Source organism: Nanorana parkeri, unplaced genomic scaffold, assembly GCF_000935625.1.
Source record: "Nanorana parkeri isolate BGI_ZX_2015 unplaced genomic scaffold, ASM93562v1 scaffold586, whole genome shotgun sequence".
NCBI classification, from domain to species: domain Eukaryota; kingdom Metazoa; phylum Chordata; class Amphibia; order Anura; family Dicroglossidae; genus Nanorana; species Nanorana parkeri.
Window position 1 is genome coordinate 435,407 of NW_017306854.1, and position 16,262 is coordinate 451,668.

Consider the following 16,262-nt stretch of genomic DNA (forward strand, 5'->3'; position numbering starts at 1 on the left):
GGCTCACCATACACTTTACCATTCTATCATACAATCTCTGTACAAACAACTTTAGATTTACCAAATCTTTGTAAAATGAAGACCTACCTTAAAGTGATATTAAAGTCAAAATGTTTTTAAGCGATTTCAAATGCTGATTAAACCACTTACAATGGATGATGTTCCTTATTGTTTAAAATTTTTAGATTCCTGCTGAATCAGCTGGTCCACTGAGCACTGGCCTTGATATCCTGTTTTATGGGGGCTCCTTTCCCTTGCAGGATCCTATAGAGTGTGTTAGTAAGCTGTGCGTGTCTCCACAAACACAAAAGGACAGCAAGACAAGCCATTCCCCTCCCCCAGCTCCTCTCTCCTCCTTCCTCACAATTTCCTTCCCCTTCTCCAAGCTAGTAGATGGACAGCTGCTGGAGACTTCTCTGTCCCTTGTGATCCTGTACTAGACAGGAAGTTCAGGGAAGCTGAGCAGAAAGAGTTGAAGCGGTTTGGAAACATGATAACTGTAAGTGCTTGGGCAAAAAATATAAATAAATGCTTTGCTGGGCAATGTACACTGAGTGGCCAGATTATTATGACCACCCCATCAGTACTTCGTTGGGCCACAAGATAACTCCACGAGATTACTTTGTTGGGCCGCCTTGTGACTCCACGAGATGTTGAAAGGTGATGCGAGGAATCTGACACTGCACTGTTGCGCTTCTGTTGTCTTGTACCAGTCTTGCCACTCTCCGTTCTGCCCTAACATTGACTAGTCGCTGCCTGCCGCAATTCGCACGTTCAGACCCAGATTTTCAGCTGACAGTCCAGTCTTTAAACACTTTAACAACAGCTGCTCTTGAACATTTAACAAATTCTGCTGTTTTGCTGATACTCGCTCCATGGCTCAGAGCGCCAACAATCATCCCACGTACAAAGGCTGTTAAATTCCGCTATTTACCCGTATCTTCAGAAAAAAAAATCACTTCTACTGTCGTGGTAAACAACCTGCTTCCCTATTTATAATGGTCTGGCCCTCTAGCAACTTCAGCGCAAAATTATACCCAATTATAGCTAATTTGCCTACAAACGTCAGGTGTTCATAATAATCCGGCCACTCAGTGTATATTTGCATGACCGGGGTTCATTATAGAAAAAAAGATTGAGAGTGTAATACTGCTTTAACTATGCAATCAATTTGTATCCAATCAGGCAGACCCGTGCACTACATACTTTTTTGGTAGATCTAAAGAAGATTGTATAATCAGATTGTAACATGCGTGATAAGCTTTTGTAGAAAACTGCAGAGCATGATAAATGAAATTACGTAGCAGCTTAACCCTTATATAGTTAAAGACAGGGAAATATGGGGTAACAGTCCTGCAGGACTCTATATGGTCTCATGGAAGTAAATTATTCATCTGTACACTTAGACAGAGTATCAACATCTTCAGAAATGAAAGAGCCATGCATTGTACAGGGATATTATTATTTTTATTATTATTACATAGTATTTATATAGCGCCAACAGTTTGCGCAGCGCTTTACAATATAAGAGTGTCAAAAGCAGCAGAGAGGTCTAATAGCAAGAGTTAGGAATAGTGGCCGTTGTTTTTAGCGGTTATTAGGTCATTGGTGAGTTTTAGGAGGGCGGTTTCAGTGGAGTGTTTGGGGCGAAAGCCGGACTGAAAGGCGTCCAAAAGGTTGTTAAATGCGAGGTGGCAACTCAGGCGGTTGTAGATAAGGCGTTCTAGTAGTTTAGAGGTGAATGGGAGTAAGTAGATAGGTCTGAAATTATTGAGGTTGGTAGGGTCCAGTGAAGGTTTTTTCTTTGAAATAAGATTTCATTGGTATGACTACTTTTGTAAAAGAAGAAAATGCTAAATACTTTTATGATACTAATCACTATCACTGAGAATATAATAAAATTCTCCCAATAATGGTTGTGTGTTCCTCTCACAGGTGTAGAGGAAGACAGATTCGAGAGACATGCGGTCAGCAAAGCGTCTGAACCCTCAGTAAGTATTTCCATTATATGCATTCTGCTCTCGACTGAACCTGGGTTGAAGCTCCTTTAAATTCAAATAACCAAGACATACTGTATGTTCTGGGATTGCCTGGGTATAGGTCAATTTTGGATGGAGGCCACTCACTTTGTTTTTCTTCAATTGACAGAGTTAGAAGTCACTCCAGATATGCTAACTTTCCTTCTTGGATTGACATATCGCATTGCTTCCATCAACATGCGATGGTAGAACAACTATATCCTGGTAGCTGATATCCTAGCACAATTGCGCGCTGACATTTTGGGGTTTAATGTGGTTGTTTTGTTGGGGTAAGTACACATTGCACCTTATGTCCTGTGGAATAAAGCCCAGATCTGCATCCATGGACACGGTGGTGCCCTAGAACAATGTACATTGAGAACTGGAAGTTTCAGGGGGCAACGTAACAGTGACACTTGGGCTTCTCGGGAAAAGGGCAAAACTTGGAGCTCTCCAGAACACTGGCACACCACCGAAACCACACAGACCCTTGTTGTGTACCTTTCATGAATGCTTTTCTCTAAATCTAGGATTCTGTTTAACTGATTGCCCTTCACCTACCTTGTTAATGGCATGTTATTTGTTTCTACAGCAAGCAAATGTAACAGAGAAGTTCAGCCCCCTGAAGCAGAGGTCTCCCCCCGCCGGCCGCCCCCACCTGTCCCTAGAGGAAATCAAAGACGCAGATCGAGCGGTGAGAATTTCCTCTCATTCATTGCAAGGAGGGGAAAGGGATGTTGGGCTGAAGTAGCAGAGATTGGGGTCATCCCTCCAGCTCACATCCTGTGTTATGTTAGTACAGTGGTGGCGAACCTATGGCACGCTTGCCAGGGAGGGCACGTGGGGCCCTCTCTGCTGGCACGCGAGCCCAGGTTCAGGGACCACCAATGGAAATAGATCCGACCGACCCGGATTGCCTCAGTAAGCGATCCGGGCCAGTCACAATCAGGCAGCGGCAGCAAAACAACCTTCCCCTCCCCCCCGGGAGCCGCACGCCCCCCCTGGGAGCCTCAATGTATTCAATCCCACTTCTAAATGAAATGCAGATATTAACTTTGATATATCATCTGACAGTGCATATGCAAGAAGCTATAAAGTGCAGTTGGGGCACAGTTAACCCATTGAGAATTGTAAACCTTTAGTTCCATAAATTCAAGCCTGTTGGTGTACAATCTTGTTTCTGGGTGTAGACATTAAAAACCTGACATTTATCTGTTTGCCATGGGCTGCATGTGTTTGCCATGGGCAGACAGTAGGGCCACTTGGTGACTTGGCGGGGTCCACAGGCAGCTTAACTTTTCAGTACGACAAAGAAGTTGAATCCAACATAGCTTTACTTCAGATAAGTGCAGTACAGAGGGTCTTTTTGCTGTCTTTTGATGTGTAAGAAGACAATTACTTTCCATAGCCCTGTGTCTGCTAGGAACATGAAACTAAGTTGTACAGAAGGGAAAGGCAGGGAGAGTCTAGCTAGGAACTGGACTAACTGGAGACTGTGACAGCACACTTATTTATACAGATCTTTGCATTACAATTCTTGTGAAGAGATCTCATGAAATACATTATTTTGGAACAATATAAGCAAATTAGGGGCTTGTACAAGATCACTCTTTACCTTTTAGTTTTCTCAAGTCATTTCTGATTTTACCATCAACATTCTTTGAGGTTTTTTTTAATGTGAGAAGTGAATGGGTAATGTTTTTCAGAGAAGTCTTCAGCCCCTCTGACCCAATTATCTATTCCCTCGTTTACTTGTGTTTCCTGATCTAGCCTGTGCTCAATTATCTAATGTGTAACATCAACATAAGACGCTTTTCCTGTGAGTCAAATTCCTGATGTTTCCTGTCTAAACCATTTGTGAGGATCACTAAAGTTCCATTGCTCATTGCTCTGAGCAGTGAAAGGGCCTTAATCCGTTGTATTGTTTAAAGTGAACCTGTCAGTCATTTTAAATATTTTATAGTAAAAGTACTGCCTAAGAGCAGACACGGTAAGATGCCTTTTTTTACCTGTGTTACACATACAGTTCTTTTGTGCCTCTCTGATCCTAAGATCTACCCAATCGCTACCTGTCTGTCTATTGAGAGGGCTTTGAGTGCTTTTAGTTAACACTCACCTGTCCTGTCAACCATGCCAAAAAGATCTAAGCGTGCAGAGGAATCTGTTGCATCTAACACTTCCAGGAGCGTTGGATGCCTGTTCCCTCTCTATGGTCAGTGGTTCCATTCTCCTTCTTCTATATCACTACAGGACACAGTCAAGATGTAGGGGCCAGTGAAATAACCATAGTGGTGGATCAGGCATCTGACACCACACACCACAAAGGGAGCAAATATTAAATTTAGGGGAAGTGGGACAGGTCAGTATCTATCCTTTCCTTTACAGGCTGGCCTATTTGTCAACTATTTCAATTAGTGACAGAGTCGTTTAAACATTGAACTGGTTACAAACAAAACCAACCAACCTCAGCTAAGTATTGGTAACATCGCTTGAACTAGGTGCATTGTTTCTTCGAGTGTGTTGGATTCACGAATACCAACTGCTTCTCCTTTCAGTAATACAGAACGATGGCTCAACTGCTGTTTCTGATCTTGTTTTTAGGCACAGAAGGAAAAGCTGCACGAGGAGCTAAAGAAAGTTTTACTACTGAAAGGACAAAGAAACTCAGCAGAGACAGAGGAACTTGCGATGGAGACTCAGATCAACATCACAGAGGTAAGAGGGAATGTTTGGCTTTTTTTTTTATATACTGTATATTTTCTTTATTTACATATACATTTATATACAGTACATAATCGTCCTTTCACTTGTTCCATTAAATCAACTCACACAATTATTACATTTTGTATCACTTGCCTCTCCTACTAGATTGTCAGCTGTCACGAGCAGGGCCCTCCTAACCCTCCTGTATTGAAATTGTTTTGTTACCTGTATTGTCTCCCTCCATTTTTTAAAGCGCTGCGCAAACTGTAGGCTCTTAACAAAACCTGTACAGATATATACCGTAAATAGTCACTGCTGACGTTTCAAAATATAGTGGCTGCCAAATGGCTCCCTCTCTCTCATAGCAGAGATAGAACTTTCTGAAATACTCTGGTGCACACGTGTTGCCAGCAGGCATGCTTTGCAAACTGATTTGCATGTAGGCATTCTGTTAAATGTTGGCTTTTTCAATCAGTCGATGATCATTAAATGCCCTTAGCATTTAATAAAACATCAATCTTCATTAACATCTGATCTCAAAAAGATGTTAAACTGACTGATGAATACTGTAGACTGGAAACTCTTAAAGCACAGATAGGCAGGAGATGATTGTTGCCTAATCTTACTAAAATTAGCTAAACTGAGTAATGATCAAGATGTTTATAGTCAGTTTTAGACAGACAAATGTGTACTTTCATCAGACAGATCTGTTTAACCATTGTTCAATGTTTTTGCTACCAGGAGAAGCTAAGAGCCTCAGAGATGGTAGAGGTTATTGTAGAAACAGAGGCTCAGGCTGGAATGAGTGGCATCATCATTTCTGGAGGAGGAAGAGAAGGACTGTTCATATCGGATGTCCACAAAGACTCCCCAGCTTTCAAAAATCTGCCTCTGCAAGAAGGTGAATGATTTAATGGGGTGGGGTTGAAAACGCATTAGAGATTGGAATGGCCAGGAGTGTTAATCAGAAATTAGAAGACCTGGGGCACACTGAGGAATACTGTGTATACCCAGCCTTACACTGCTGCTCAGTGAGCCCCTTTACACTGGTGCTCAACACTCAGTGTGTCAACATGGATGATCGGTGCTCAATGTGCACCCATATGTTGGATGGTCAGTGCTCAGTGTGTTCTCTTACACTGGTTGTCAGAGCTCAGTGTGCCCCATTATGTTGGTGGTCCCCACTTCACAAGCAATCAGCAGCAACCTTATGCAGGTGGGCAGGTGGGGAGCAAGCAGGCAGGCTAATGGTCACATGCAGTAGCAATAAGTCCCCACCACTGGAAGTGCACATTAAATGTCGCCTCTTCCTTCTGGTGAAATGCATACACAGTGGCTTGGGGGAGGGAGCTCTGCTTTCTTCAAAAACCCTGCCTGGGAAAATTGCCCACAACCAATATTTTGTGGGGGGTGCAACTAGATGGAGTGTGGTTTGCAGCCTCAGGACCAGTGGCGGAGCTAAGGAACAAAGGGCCCTGGTGCAAGATTTTTTTTTTGGGCCCCCCCCCCATAAACCCACAAACACAGCGCTCTCCTTTCGCAGCGCTCGGCCGGCTGTCACTTTCTCTCCTCCCCGTTGGGACACAGAGCAGCGTCCAGCGGGGAGAAAAGAAAGCAGGGATGTGCCGCTGTTTCGGCAGAAAGATTGCACTTTCGGCATTATGCCGGGCGCTGGATACTGATCCGGCGGCCGGCATCTTGCTTGGGCCCCCCCAGAGCCTGAGGCCCCGGGCGCCGGCACCGCCTGCACCGGCGGTAGTTCCGCCACTGCTCAGGACTTGGGGCACTGAACATCACATGTTGAGCATGCACCCCCAGTGCCCTGAGCTAGGGATTCCGCTCACAGTAAAGTGTATTTCCACCTTTGCAGCCAAATGTGGATAACACCTATATTACAGTATATTTGTTATACTGCAACAAATACATTAAAAATGGCTACTTTTTACTTGCCCTTTTCTGAAAACTTAAGTTATGTTTCCAATGAATAACCCTGTCTGTACTGAAGATCTTCATTATCAGTTGTAAACTACATGTGCACATTGTCTGCCCTTACAAAAAGTTAAAGATATCAAGGCATGGTACGCATTGTATGTTAATAGTCTGTCCCTTAGGCTGGGCACACACCTTACAACCATCGCAAGACTTTTGTCTTGCGATGGTTGTAAGGTACTTAAAAAAACGTACGATCTGCCTATTTGCATTGGCAGATCGTACTTGCGATGATCGCAAGCCACGGCCCCTGAGGGGCGGGCTTCCGGTTACCGCAAATGCCGAACGGGCAGTGTGCGCTTGCGCACACTGGCCCATACGGCTTTTATGGTACGAACATGCCACAAACCTGCCGAACATCGTACGATGCTCAGCGGGTTTTCGAACATGTCCGTAAGTAAAAAATCGTGCGACCTTACAGTAGTAGAGGTCGCACGGCTTCCACACACCTTACGATAATCGTACGATCGCGGGATTTCCCGCGATTATCGTACGATTATCGTAAGGTGTGTGGGGACCTTAAGTAAGCACATTTTAAGCTATTCTGAACAATACAAACTGCATATAGAGTTTAGTGCTCAGCGTATAAGAAATATTTGTTTAAATTATTTTTAGGTGTGCTGGTTGGATGGAACCCCATAACAAACATATGTGGGGTATTTTTTTTTTTATTTGGCTGCAAATATGGAAATATGCTTTTTACAGTATTGCTCCCTTCTTAATGAAAAAAGCAGACCTGTTGTACAGGACATCTGCAATACTAATTAACTGGGTGTAGAGCATTCTGTTTTCTATAGAATAATTATTGCATGTGTGCTAATTCCTCCTTTTGTCTCCTTTACAATGTCACAGGGGACCAGATCATCAGTGCCCGAGTATATTTTGAGAACATTAAGTATGAAGATGCTTTGAAAATCCTACAGTATGCAGAACGTTACAAAGTCTCCTATTGCCTCAAGAGAACAGTGCCATCTAGTGATGTCACAGTGTCACCAGGCACTGGGGCTGTAGAGGTCAAAGGCCCAAAGGCCAAGATGCCAAAAATGGTATGTTGGAAAAAATAGGGCTTATAGAGGCAGACAAACTGAGACTGATTGTTTCTGTTATGGATAGCGTTGGTTGGGGTTAAGTATTTTGCTTAAACTTTACAGTTGTTCAGGATGCTTGTAGATCTTGGCTTTTTAGCCAAGCTCCATTACAACCAAAACTATGAAATCCAGTTTGGGTTTGGGTGCTCTTGAACATATTCTGCTTCAAGCTTTACTGACAGCAACATGTCTGTACCAGGACTCGTATATGGTCATAAAGACAATGTTATGAAAGGTCTAAATCCAGTTTTAACATAATAACATATAATTTACTTTTATAGGTTCCCCTTTAATGTTATAGCCCCGACTTAAAAATAAAGTAATGCAGTTTACCTAAAATTAATTACATTCATACATTTTTCAGAGCACATGTATATATTTACCTAAGTAAACTAAAGAGAGATGCTGATTGGTTGCCATGGGCAACTGCTCCAGATCTTGTCTGCTCCAGTTTTGATAAATTCCCCCCAGTATGTATATGAAGTTTTCACATTTTAACCCATCAAGCAAAAGTCTAGGTTTCTTTTCACATGTTCATCAGACAGTTGTTAATTGCTGTCCAAAAAAAAATATTTCTGTACAGACTTGAATAGATTAAAGGAGAACTATGGGGTTAGGGCTTTTCCCACAAACTAGGGCTTTTCCCACAAACTAGCGTCCTCATGTCACCCTACGCTCAGTATACCACGAGCTACAGCTCGCGGTATACTGAGACGCCACAGTATACCGCGAGCTACAGCTCGCTGTATACTGAGACGCTGCAGCTGAAGCGGATCCCGACAATTATGTCTGAACCCGCCCAGCTGCGTGAGTGACAGCTGGCTCTGCCTATCTAGAGGCAGAGCCAGCTGTACCCACCCCCTCCCCCGTCCGGGGAGGGGGGAATCCAGCCCCTCCACTGTCACGGCAGAGAGCTGTGACAGGATCGAAAGGTGAGCGAACGCCAGTATGTGTTCGCTCACTTCTCGATCTACTCAGCCGACCTGTGACAGTCTCATTGTCACAGGTCGGCTAGAACTATGAGTTCTGCCCCCCTCCATCTCTGTTCTGTACATCTCTGTACACATTTTCAATACTAGAAAGAGAATCACAATGGTTGGAGCTACTGCTGTATTTTCTCTATGGAAAACCTAGAATTATCTACATAGTCAGTGTAATGGGTGCACCTTGTACTAAGTTTTGTTATTTGTAAAACAAATTATATAAACATTATTTAAAAAATATATAACAAATCAGTCAACAAAATATAAAAATTATGTGAAAGCAGCTTGGTCATTTTAGTTTAGCCCTGCTTCAGCAGCATATATGTACCTTGCCCTTGTTCCCCTGCTTCTCTATTCAGCACCCATGAGCTTCTTGTCTCCAGAATTGTAGCTTACACAGGGCTTTAGGATGTACCAGTTAATTCCTTCATCTACCAAAGTTAAATGGAGCAGCAGGAGAGTGACAGTAATATTAAAGTATGCAGGGGAAGAGTGCATTATAACTTACTGTTAAGTTTAGTTCTTCAGTTATGTTACATTTTTGAAAAAATGACACAACATCAATTTGCAACACACAACAAAAAAACAAACATGTTATCTTTCTGATATATGAACTGCTGTAAAATGTTGGATCCAAAATCTTAAATGTATGCTAAGCAGTATGGGGTTTTTTTTTTTTCAGTCTGTGAAAAGCCTCACACCTGTGAAGAAGAAAAAGAAGAAGGAGCCAGGTCAAGTGAAGGACTCTGAGGTTTCAATGGAAGCTGTGAAAGGCTCTGAACTGTCTGCTGTCGATATGGACATTTCACCAGTAGATGTTGAGTTCTCCTTCCCCACATTCTCCAAGCTACTAAAAACAAAAGGTGGTGCAGAAGGGGAAGCTGTCACCAAGACTACCAAGGTTTCCACAAAAGTTGCAGCTGAAGAACAGAAAGGGCTAAAGATGAAATTCCCACGATTTCGGGCCAAGGATACTACTGGAAAAATTTCTGTAGATGAACCCAAAGCAAAAGCTGGAGCTGAGCGTGACGTTAAAGAAAAATCTTCAGCTAAATTTGGTATCTCTGTTCCTAAAATGAAAAAATCCAAAATAGATGTGACCATATCAAAGCCAGATGTTGGCGTGTCTATGCCAAAGGCTGCAGTTGGAACCAAAGAAGAAACCATTTTCAAGACACCTCAAGTAGAACTTGACATACCTCTACCAGCTATAAAAATGGAAACATCAGATATTACTGGAAAGCCTAAAACACCTGGGCTGAGCACTGCTGTTAAAATTCCAGATGTTGAAATCAAGGTGCCAACAACTTCTGTTGATTTGGATGCTCCAGATGCTAAGCTCAGCATTCCCCAACTGCCAAAAGTTGGTATTTGTACACCTCACATAGATAAGGAGCACAATATTGCTATTCAGGTTGATGGGAGATCCAAAACAGAAATCAAATTACCCTCTGTTGAAATAGCAGCACCTAAACTGGATATCGATTTGAGTCTGCCAAAAATTGAAGGTTCAGTAGAAGTTGAGCCTCTTGAAACCACTAGCCATGGATTTCAGATCAAACTGCCAAAATTTAGCATGTCTAGCAAAACCCCAGAAGCTGGTTTGAAAGGAACACCTCCAGAAATGAAAAAAGATATTGAGATGAAAGTTTCTGATAAGTTAAAAATACCATCTCTAAAAACACCACAACTTGATATTTTTCTACCTAAAGGTAAAGCAGAAGGAGACAGTCCTGATGGTCAACGCAAAAGTGCCATAAAATTGCCATCTCTTGAAATATCTGTTCCAAAAATGGATGTTGATGTAGCTGTCCCTAAGCTGGAAACAGGAGACATTACTGTTGAGCCAGTAGAAGTTCCAGATGTGACATTAAGAATGCCAAAAATAAGCCCCCCTAGGGTACGCATGAAAGTTAAGGATGCTTATGCTGCAAGAGGCCATATTAGTGACGTGAAGACAGAAAAATCTGATGCAGAGGGCACATTTGAAATTCCTGATGTGACACTTCAAATGCCAAAACTTAGCCTACCTAAAGTGGGCTTAAAAGGTGATAAGCTGGAGGTCCAAGTAAAGGAAGTAGTATGGAAAGGTGAAGATGAAGAGTTTACATTGAAAGGGCCCAAAATAAAATTGCCCAGTTTTGGAATATTGTCATCCAAGGAGAAATCAGAGACCGATGCTCTAGAGAAACCATCTACAGAAGTGGAAGGGAAATTCAAAATTCCCTCTGTTAAGTTGCCATCTTTTGACATTTCATTACCACAAGTCCAAGTCCCTGAGTCAAGGAAACTGGAAGTTACAGTTCCCACCGCTAAGATAGACATCAATGCACCTGAGCTGGAAGGTCCAGAATTGACACTGAAAATGCCCAAAGTCTCCCTACCCAAGTTAGATATCTCAACAAAGCTTAGTAAACCTGATGCATCTCCTCCGAAAGTTGGAATCAACATTCCAAGCAGTGATTCAAAAATAAAAGGTGATGCAACTATGAAAGATAAAGAAATCATCCCTGAATTGGATATTTCTATTCCCAAGATCAAATCTGCTGAAGTTGGCATAACATTGCCTAAACTTGATGGCGGTATGTCACTGGAGAAGCCAAAAATAGCAATGAAACTTCCAAAAGTGGAGTCTGATGCAATAGCATTTGATGGGAAAATGGGAGACTCAAAAACTGGTCTCCCTTCTATTAAAATGCCTGCTCTTGAGATAGATGCCCCAAGTCTTCAAGTCGACTTAAACCTGCCAAAAATGAAAACTGATGAACTTATTGCTGATGAAACTGAGGTTAAATTCCAAATGCCCAAGCTAAACCTCCCTAAATTGAGTGAAGTAGCCAAAGATATGGCTGTGGAACTTGATGTTCCAAAGATCCCAGGTGATTTGTCTTTACCACATGTTACTGTAGACACGAAGGGACCTGGACTGGACACAGACGGTAAAGGTGTAAAAATGAGCTTTCCAAAAGTTGAGATTGGATTGGGCAAAGCCTCAGACATAGAAGTCAGTGGACCTGAGCTCAAGGAAGAAATTGATGTCAAGCTCCCTAAAGTAAAACTGGAAAAGCTTGATGTGGAAGATATAGAGGCTAAAATGAAGTTGCCGTCAGTTAAACTTCCTTCTGTTAAAATCGCTGCACCCAACATTCCTGATGTGAAGCTGTCAGGTACAGAGGATTTAGCAGTAGATGTTTCCAGTGAGGCTGAAGCTAAATGGAAAGGTCCAAAGTTTTCTTTTCGCAAACTTGGCATTTCAGGCCCTAAAGTGAAGAAAGGTGGTGAGGTAGATATAAAAACATTGCACACAGACAAAGATACAGAGGTTGCAGTCAAAGGACAAAAGTTGAAAATGCCTAAATTTGGAATAGTTTTCCCAAAAGCAAAGCAAGATGTTGAGGGTGAAGGAGACAAAAAAGTTAGTAAAAGGAAGGTGGAGTCCTTTGATGGCCAAGTAGCATTATCCAGTGATGGAAAAGTGAAGATTCCATCATTTGAACTACCCGCTATTGACATCTCTGTCCCAAAGTTGGATGTAGATATTGCAGGTGAAGAATGCCAATTTTCAGACAAACCACCGGAAATAGACATTCCAGATGTAAAGCTGAACCTTCCCAAATTTTCTTTGCCAAAATTTGGAAAGGACAAAGGAATTAATGAAGAAGCAGAAAAAGGAAAAGTTGCATCTAAAGTTTCTCCATCTAAAAAAACAAAGACTGTTGATGTGTCTACCGAAGGTAGTATTGAGGCCAAAGGAAAAGGCAAAGAACTGAGAATGAAAATGCCAGCAATCAAGATGCCTTCCTTTGGAATATCAAAAAAAGATGCTGATGTTGTTGGAGCAAAAGTGGAGCTCAAGTCTCCTGATGATAAAACAAAGAAAGCAAAAGCAGTTACACAAGAAGCAAAAGTTAGGAAAGACGATGACAGAAAAATGGCTTTTATTAAAATGCCTATGTTTAAAATGTCCCTTCCAAAAGTGCAGGCACCTAAAGCTGATGTTACACTAACAGGTTCAAAAGAAGACATTCATCTACCGGACGTGCATGTGAAAGTACCCCAAGTTACATTGCCTTCTTTTGGCATAAAGGGTGATCAAGCAGCTGAAACCACTCTTCTAAAGACAGACACAAAAATATCGGAGAAACTGGAAAGCCTTGAGGCTCAGCTCAGTGAAAAGGTGAAGATTCCCTCTCTGGCGATCTCTGCCCTAACGGATGTTCCCGCTTTGCAAATTTCTGTCCCCTGTGTTAAACCAGATATTTCTGCCTCTTTACCCAAAGCAGAAGTGGATGTTTCTGATGCACATATTAAAAGATATGAAGGTGATTTAAAAATACCCAAAATACCATCCATTGATGTCTCTTTGCCCGATTTAGAGTTGGACATTGGTCTACCCAAAGCAAGTGTGGACTCCTCTTTAGAACTTGGAACTGGTCTTAGCTTGGAAAAGACTACTGCAAAATTGATAATGCCAATGATTGAACTGCCAAGGTTTGGGGAGCTAGAGGCCAAAGAAGACACCAGCCTAAAAGGATCAAAAATGAAAATGCCACATGTTGATATTTCATTTCCCAAAGTCAAATTAGATGAAGAAGACATACCATTTATTGAAAGTGAACTAAAAATGCATGGTTCAAGTGCTGAAACAAAATCTACAGAAGCAGCATATACTTTGCCTTCTGTAGAACTACCAAAAATGTCTACACCCAAAGTAAGGGCTCCAGAACTTGAGCTAGGTATCAACCTAGGCAACGATGATGTAAAAGTTGGAAGTACATGGAAGACACCAAAAGCAGATTTAAATGTTTCTGAAGGTGAGCAACATGATCTAAAACTCAAAATGCCAAAAATCAAGTTACCTAAATTTGGGAGTCCCAGCTCTGGTGTACAAGAAGACACAGTTAAAGTAGATGCTAAGGCTTCCAAACAAGTGGATGGTTCTGATTCAGGGATTATGGGCTTTAAAATTAAAATGCCTAAGCTCCAAGTAGGATCTCTTAAGGAAAAAGGAGATGTTGAGAAAGAAGGTGACTATAAAGTGTTCATGAAAGGTGATGCAAAAGCTTCAGATCATGAAGATTCTGAAAATGGGCGACTGTTCAAAATCAAGATGCCTTTGTTTGGAATTACTAAGGACAGTGCAGATGCTGCTACTGAGCCACTGCATCCATCTGAGGACAGTACAAAGTTCAAAATGCCAAAAATCTCTTTGCCTGATGTTGGATTTTCTGGAGGTGATGGTGAGGCATCGGTGTCTTTAGAAGGTGGTCAAGCAAGTACTATGGCCAAAATAAAAAGCACTGCATCATCAAGCATTGAGAATTTAGAAATAGATGTGGGCCTGAAAATGCCAAAAATCAAGATGCCAACAATTGGATTACCAGGAAGGAAGGGAGATGATGAAATGGAGGTGTCTCTGGATGAGGAGTCAGAGGCAAATAAGTATTTCCTTAAGATGCCAGATTTAGAGATTTCTGCTCCAAAGATCAAGGCACATGGTGAATATGAAGTGGATAGTGCAAAACTGGACACAGAAGGAGGTGATTCTTTAAAAAAGAGCAGTAAAACCAAGGAGGAACACAAACACCATGGCACCACAGATGATACTGAAAAGAAACTAAAGGTGAAACTCCCCAAAGTTGCTGTGAGTTTACCAAAAGCTGTGACAGATGTGGAGCTTTCTGCACCCAAACTAAAGTCAGATACGCATGATGGTGACATAACTTTAAAGACTTCAGGCCACCAGGAAGGTTATGAAGGAAAGAAAGCCAAAAAGACTTTCTCTTTTGGAAAAGCAAAGGAAAAAACTACAGGCCTATTAACATCTGATGTAGATACAAGTTTGGGAATTGAAGGACCAGATCTGAAGATAAAGTTACCAAAAATAAAAATGAAACCTTCTTTCAGTCGGTCACGAGGAAAGGGAAAGGGGGCAGAGGTCAATGGAGAGCCTGAGATTGCAGATGTCGATATTAGTGCTGATGGCTCAGGGAAGTCTTCAAAGATTAAGTTTCCCAAGTTAGGGTTTTCCTCCTCAAAGACAAATTCTGGAGAGTTTAATGTAAATGGAACTGGTTCTTCTGGTCACTTGAATGGTGAGCATGAGCTATCTGTCCAAAATGGATCTCAGGATGGTGCATTGAAAGTCGGAAAACTCAAGTTTCCTAAACTTGAATTTTCTTCACCATACAAAGGCAAAGACATTGATTCTGAAATGAATCTAAAATTGGTGAAAAAGGAAGAACTGGACTCTAAAGAATACAACAGTGACAGCTCGTTCTCAAGCAGATTTAAATCTCCTAAAATAGCCTTCTCTGGTTTCAAGAAAAAAGATAAGGGTGAGTATACAGCAGCAGCAAAAAACGTTGGGGAGGGAGACTCAAAATCAGGAAGCGGTCGCATTTCACTTGGATTTTTGTCAAGTAAATCCAAGGGAGAGTACACAGTGGACAATACTGGCATAGAAGAAGACACAGAGGGGGGCACCAGCAAAGACAAATCAGCTAAATATAAGATACCAAAACTATCTCTGGGGACCAAGGCAGGGACAGAGGTGGACAGTTCTAAAGAGATAATCAAACACACAGAAGAAGGTTCTCAAGAAAGTTTCAAGATCAGCCTGCCGCAAGTGAGTTTCACCACACATCAAGAAGAACAGATAACTAAGGAGGAAGATACTACTCTGGGCTTCCTGAAAGTTACAACGACAAAACAGATCAAGACAGAGACTGTAACAGAGAAGACATTGGCCATATAAGACAATCAGAACAGTTTTTTTTTTTGCCAAACACTTGGTATAACAACAGTACTTAGTAGTTGCAGGCCTCACATTCCCAAGGTAATCTCTCCACTCTAACCCCTACTGCAGCTCTTTTCGAAGAGTGCTAAAGATATCATTGTGAAGGTGATCCTTTTGACTTGTTTCTGAAATTGATCAGATTAAATCAAACTTTAATTAACACAACTTAGGTGACTTAAGAACAACACTAGAAGAACATGGCGTTAGTGTCACACATTATGGATTTAGAGTTCTCTCTCTTTAGTAAATGCTGTGGTGAGTAGTATTGTAGAGAGCATTTCTTGTTGTCATTTGGCATTACTATCACAAATACAGAGTTTAGTGAGACAGTATAGGGATATTGCTGCCAGAAATTACTACTCTAGAGCCGTTTTTTAAATTTGTTCTTAGGGTCACTGATCCAAGTCTCCAAATTGTTCCATGACATTTACCAGAGCCAGTTTTCGTTAAGGGAAGTTGTAAATTAATATCCACTTATATGGGGAATATTACTGAATTCTTCTTGTTGTTTGATATTTGACTGTCTTAGCACTTAAATTACCTGTTTGAGTAGTATGAGATGGCTAATCCTAAAACTGCAAGGAGTAAGGTTCTGCCAGCATTACTGTTTAAAAGGGTTGTCAAGACGTAACTTGCCACAGTTTGAAAAGACAACATAATTCAAAGCATGACAAATCTACAG

At 41.6% G+C, this 16,262-nt stretch overlaps 1 protein-coding gene across 1 annotated transcript in view; it reads left to right on the top strand.

Annotated features, from left to right (window-relative positions):
• The window catches only part of PRX (periaxin), a 37,144-nt gene extending 21,237 nt beyond the window's left edge, over positions 1-15,907 (top strand). The window contains exons 2-7 of the mRNA XM_018562579.1: positions 1,936-1,991; positions 2,611-2,712; positions 4,620-4,733; positions 5,463-5,622; positions 7,563-7,756; positions 9,464-15,907. Coding sequence (XP_018418081.1) covers positions 4,707-4,733; positions 5,463-5,622; positions 7,563-7,756; positions 9,464-15,538 — 6,456 coding nt within the window. The 5' untranslated portion in view covers positions 1,936-1,991; positions 2,611-2,712; positions 4,620-4,706 and the 3' untranslated portion in view covers positions 15,539-15,907. The remainder of the gene's footprint in view (positions 1-1,935; positions 1,992-2,610; positions 2,713-4,619; positions 4,734-5,462; positions 5,623-7,562; positions 7,757-9,463) is intronic.
• The last annotated feature ends 355 nt before the right edge of the window (positions 15,908-16,262 follow it).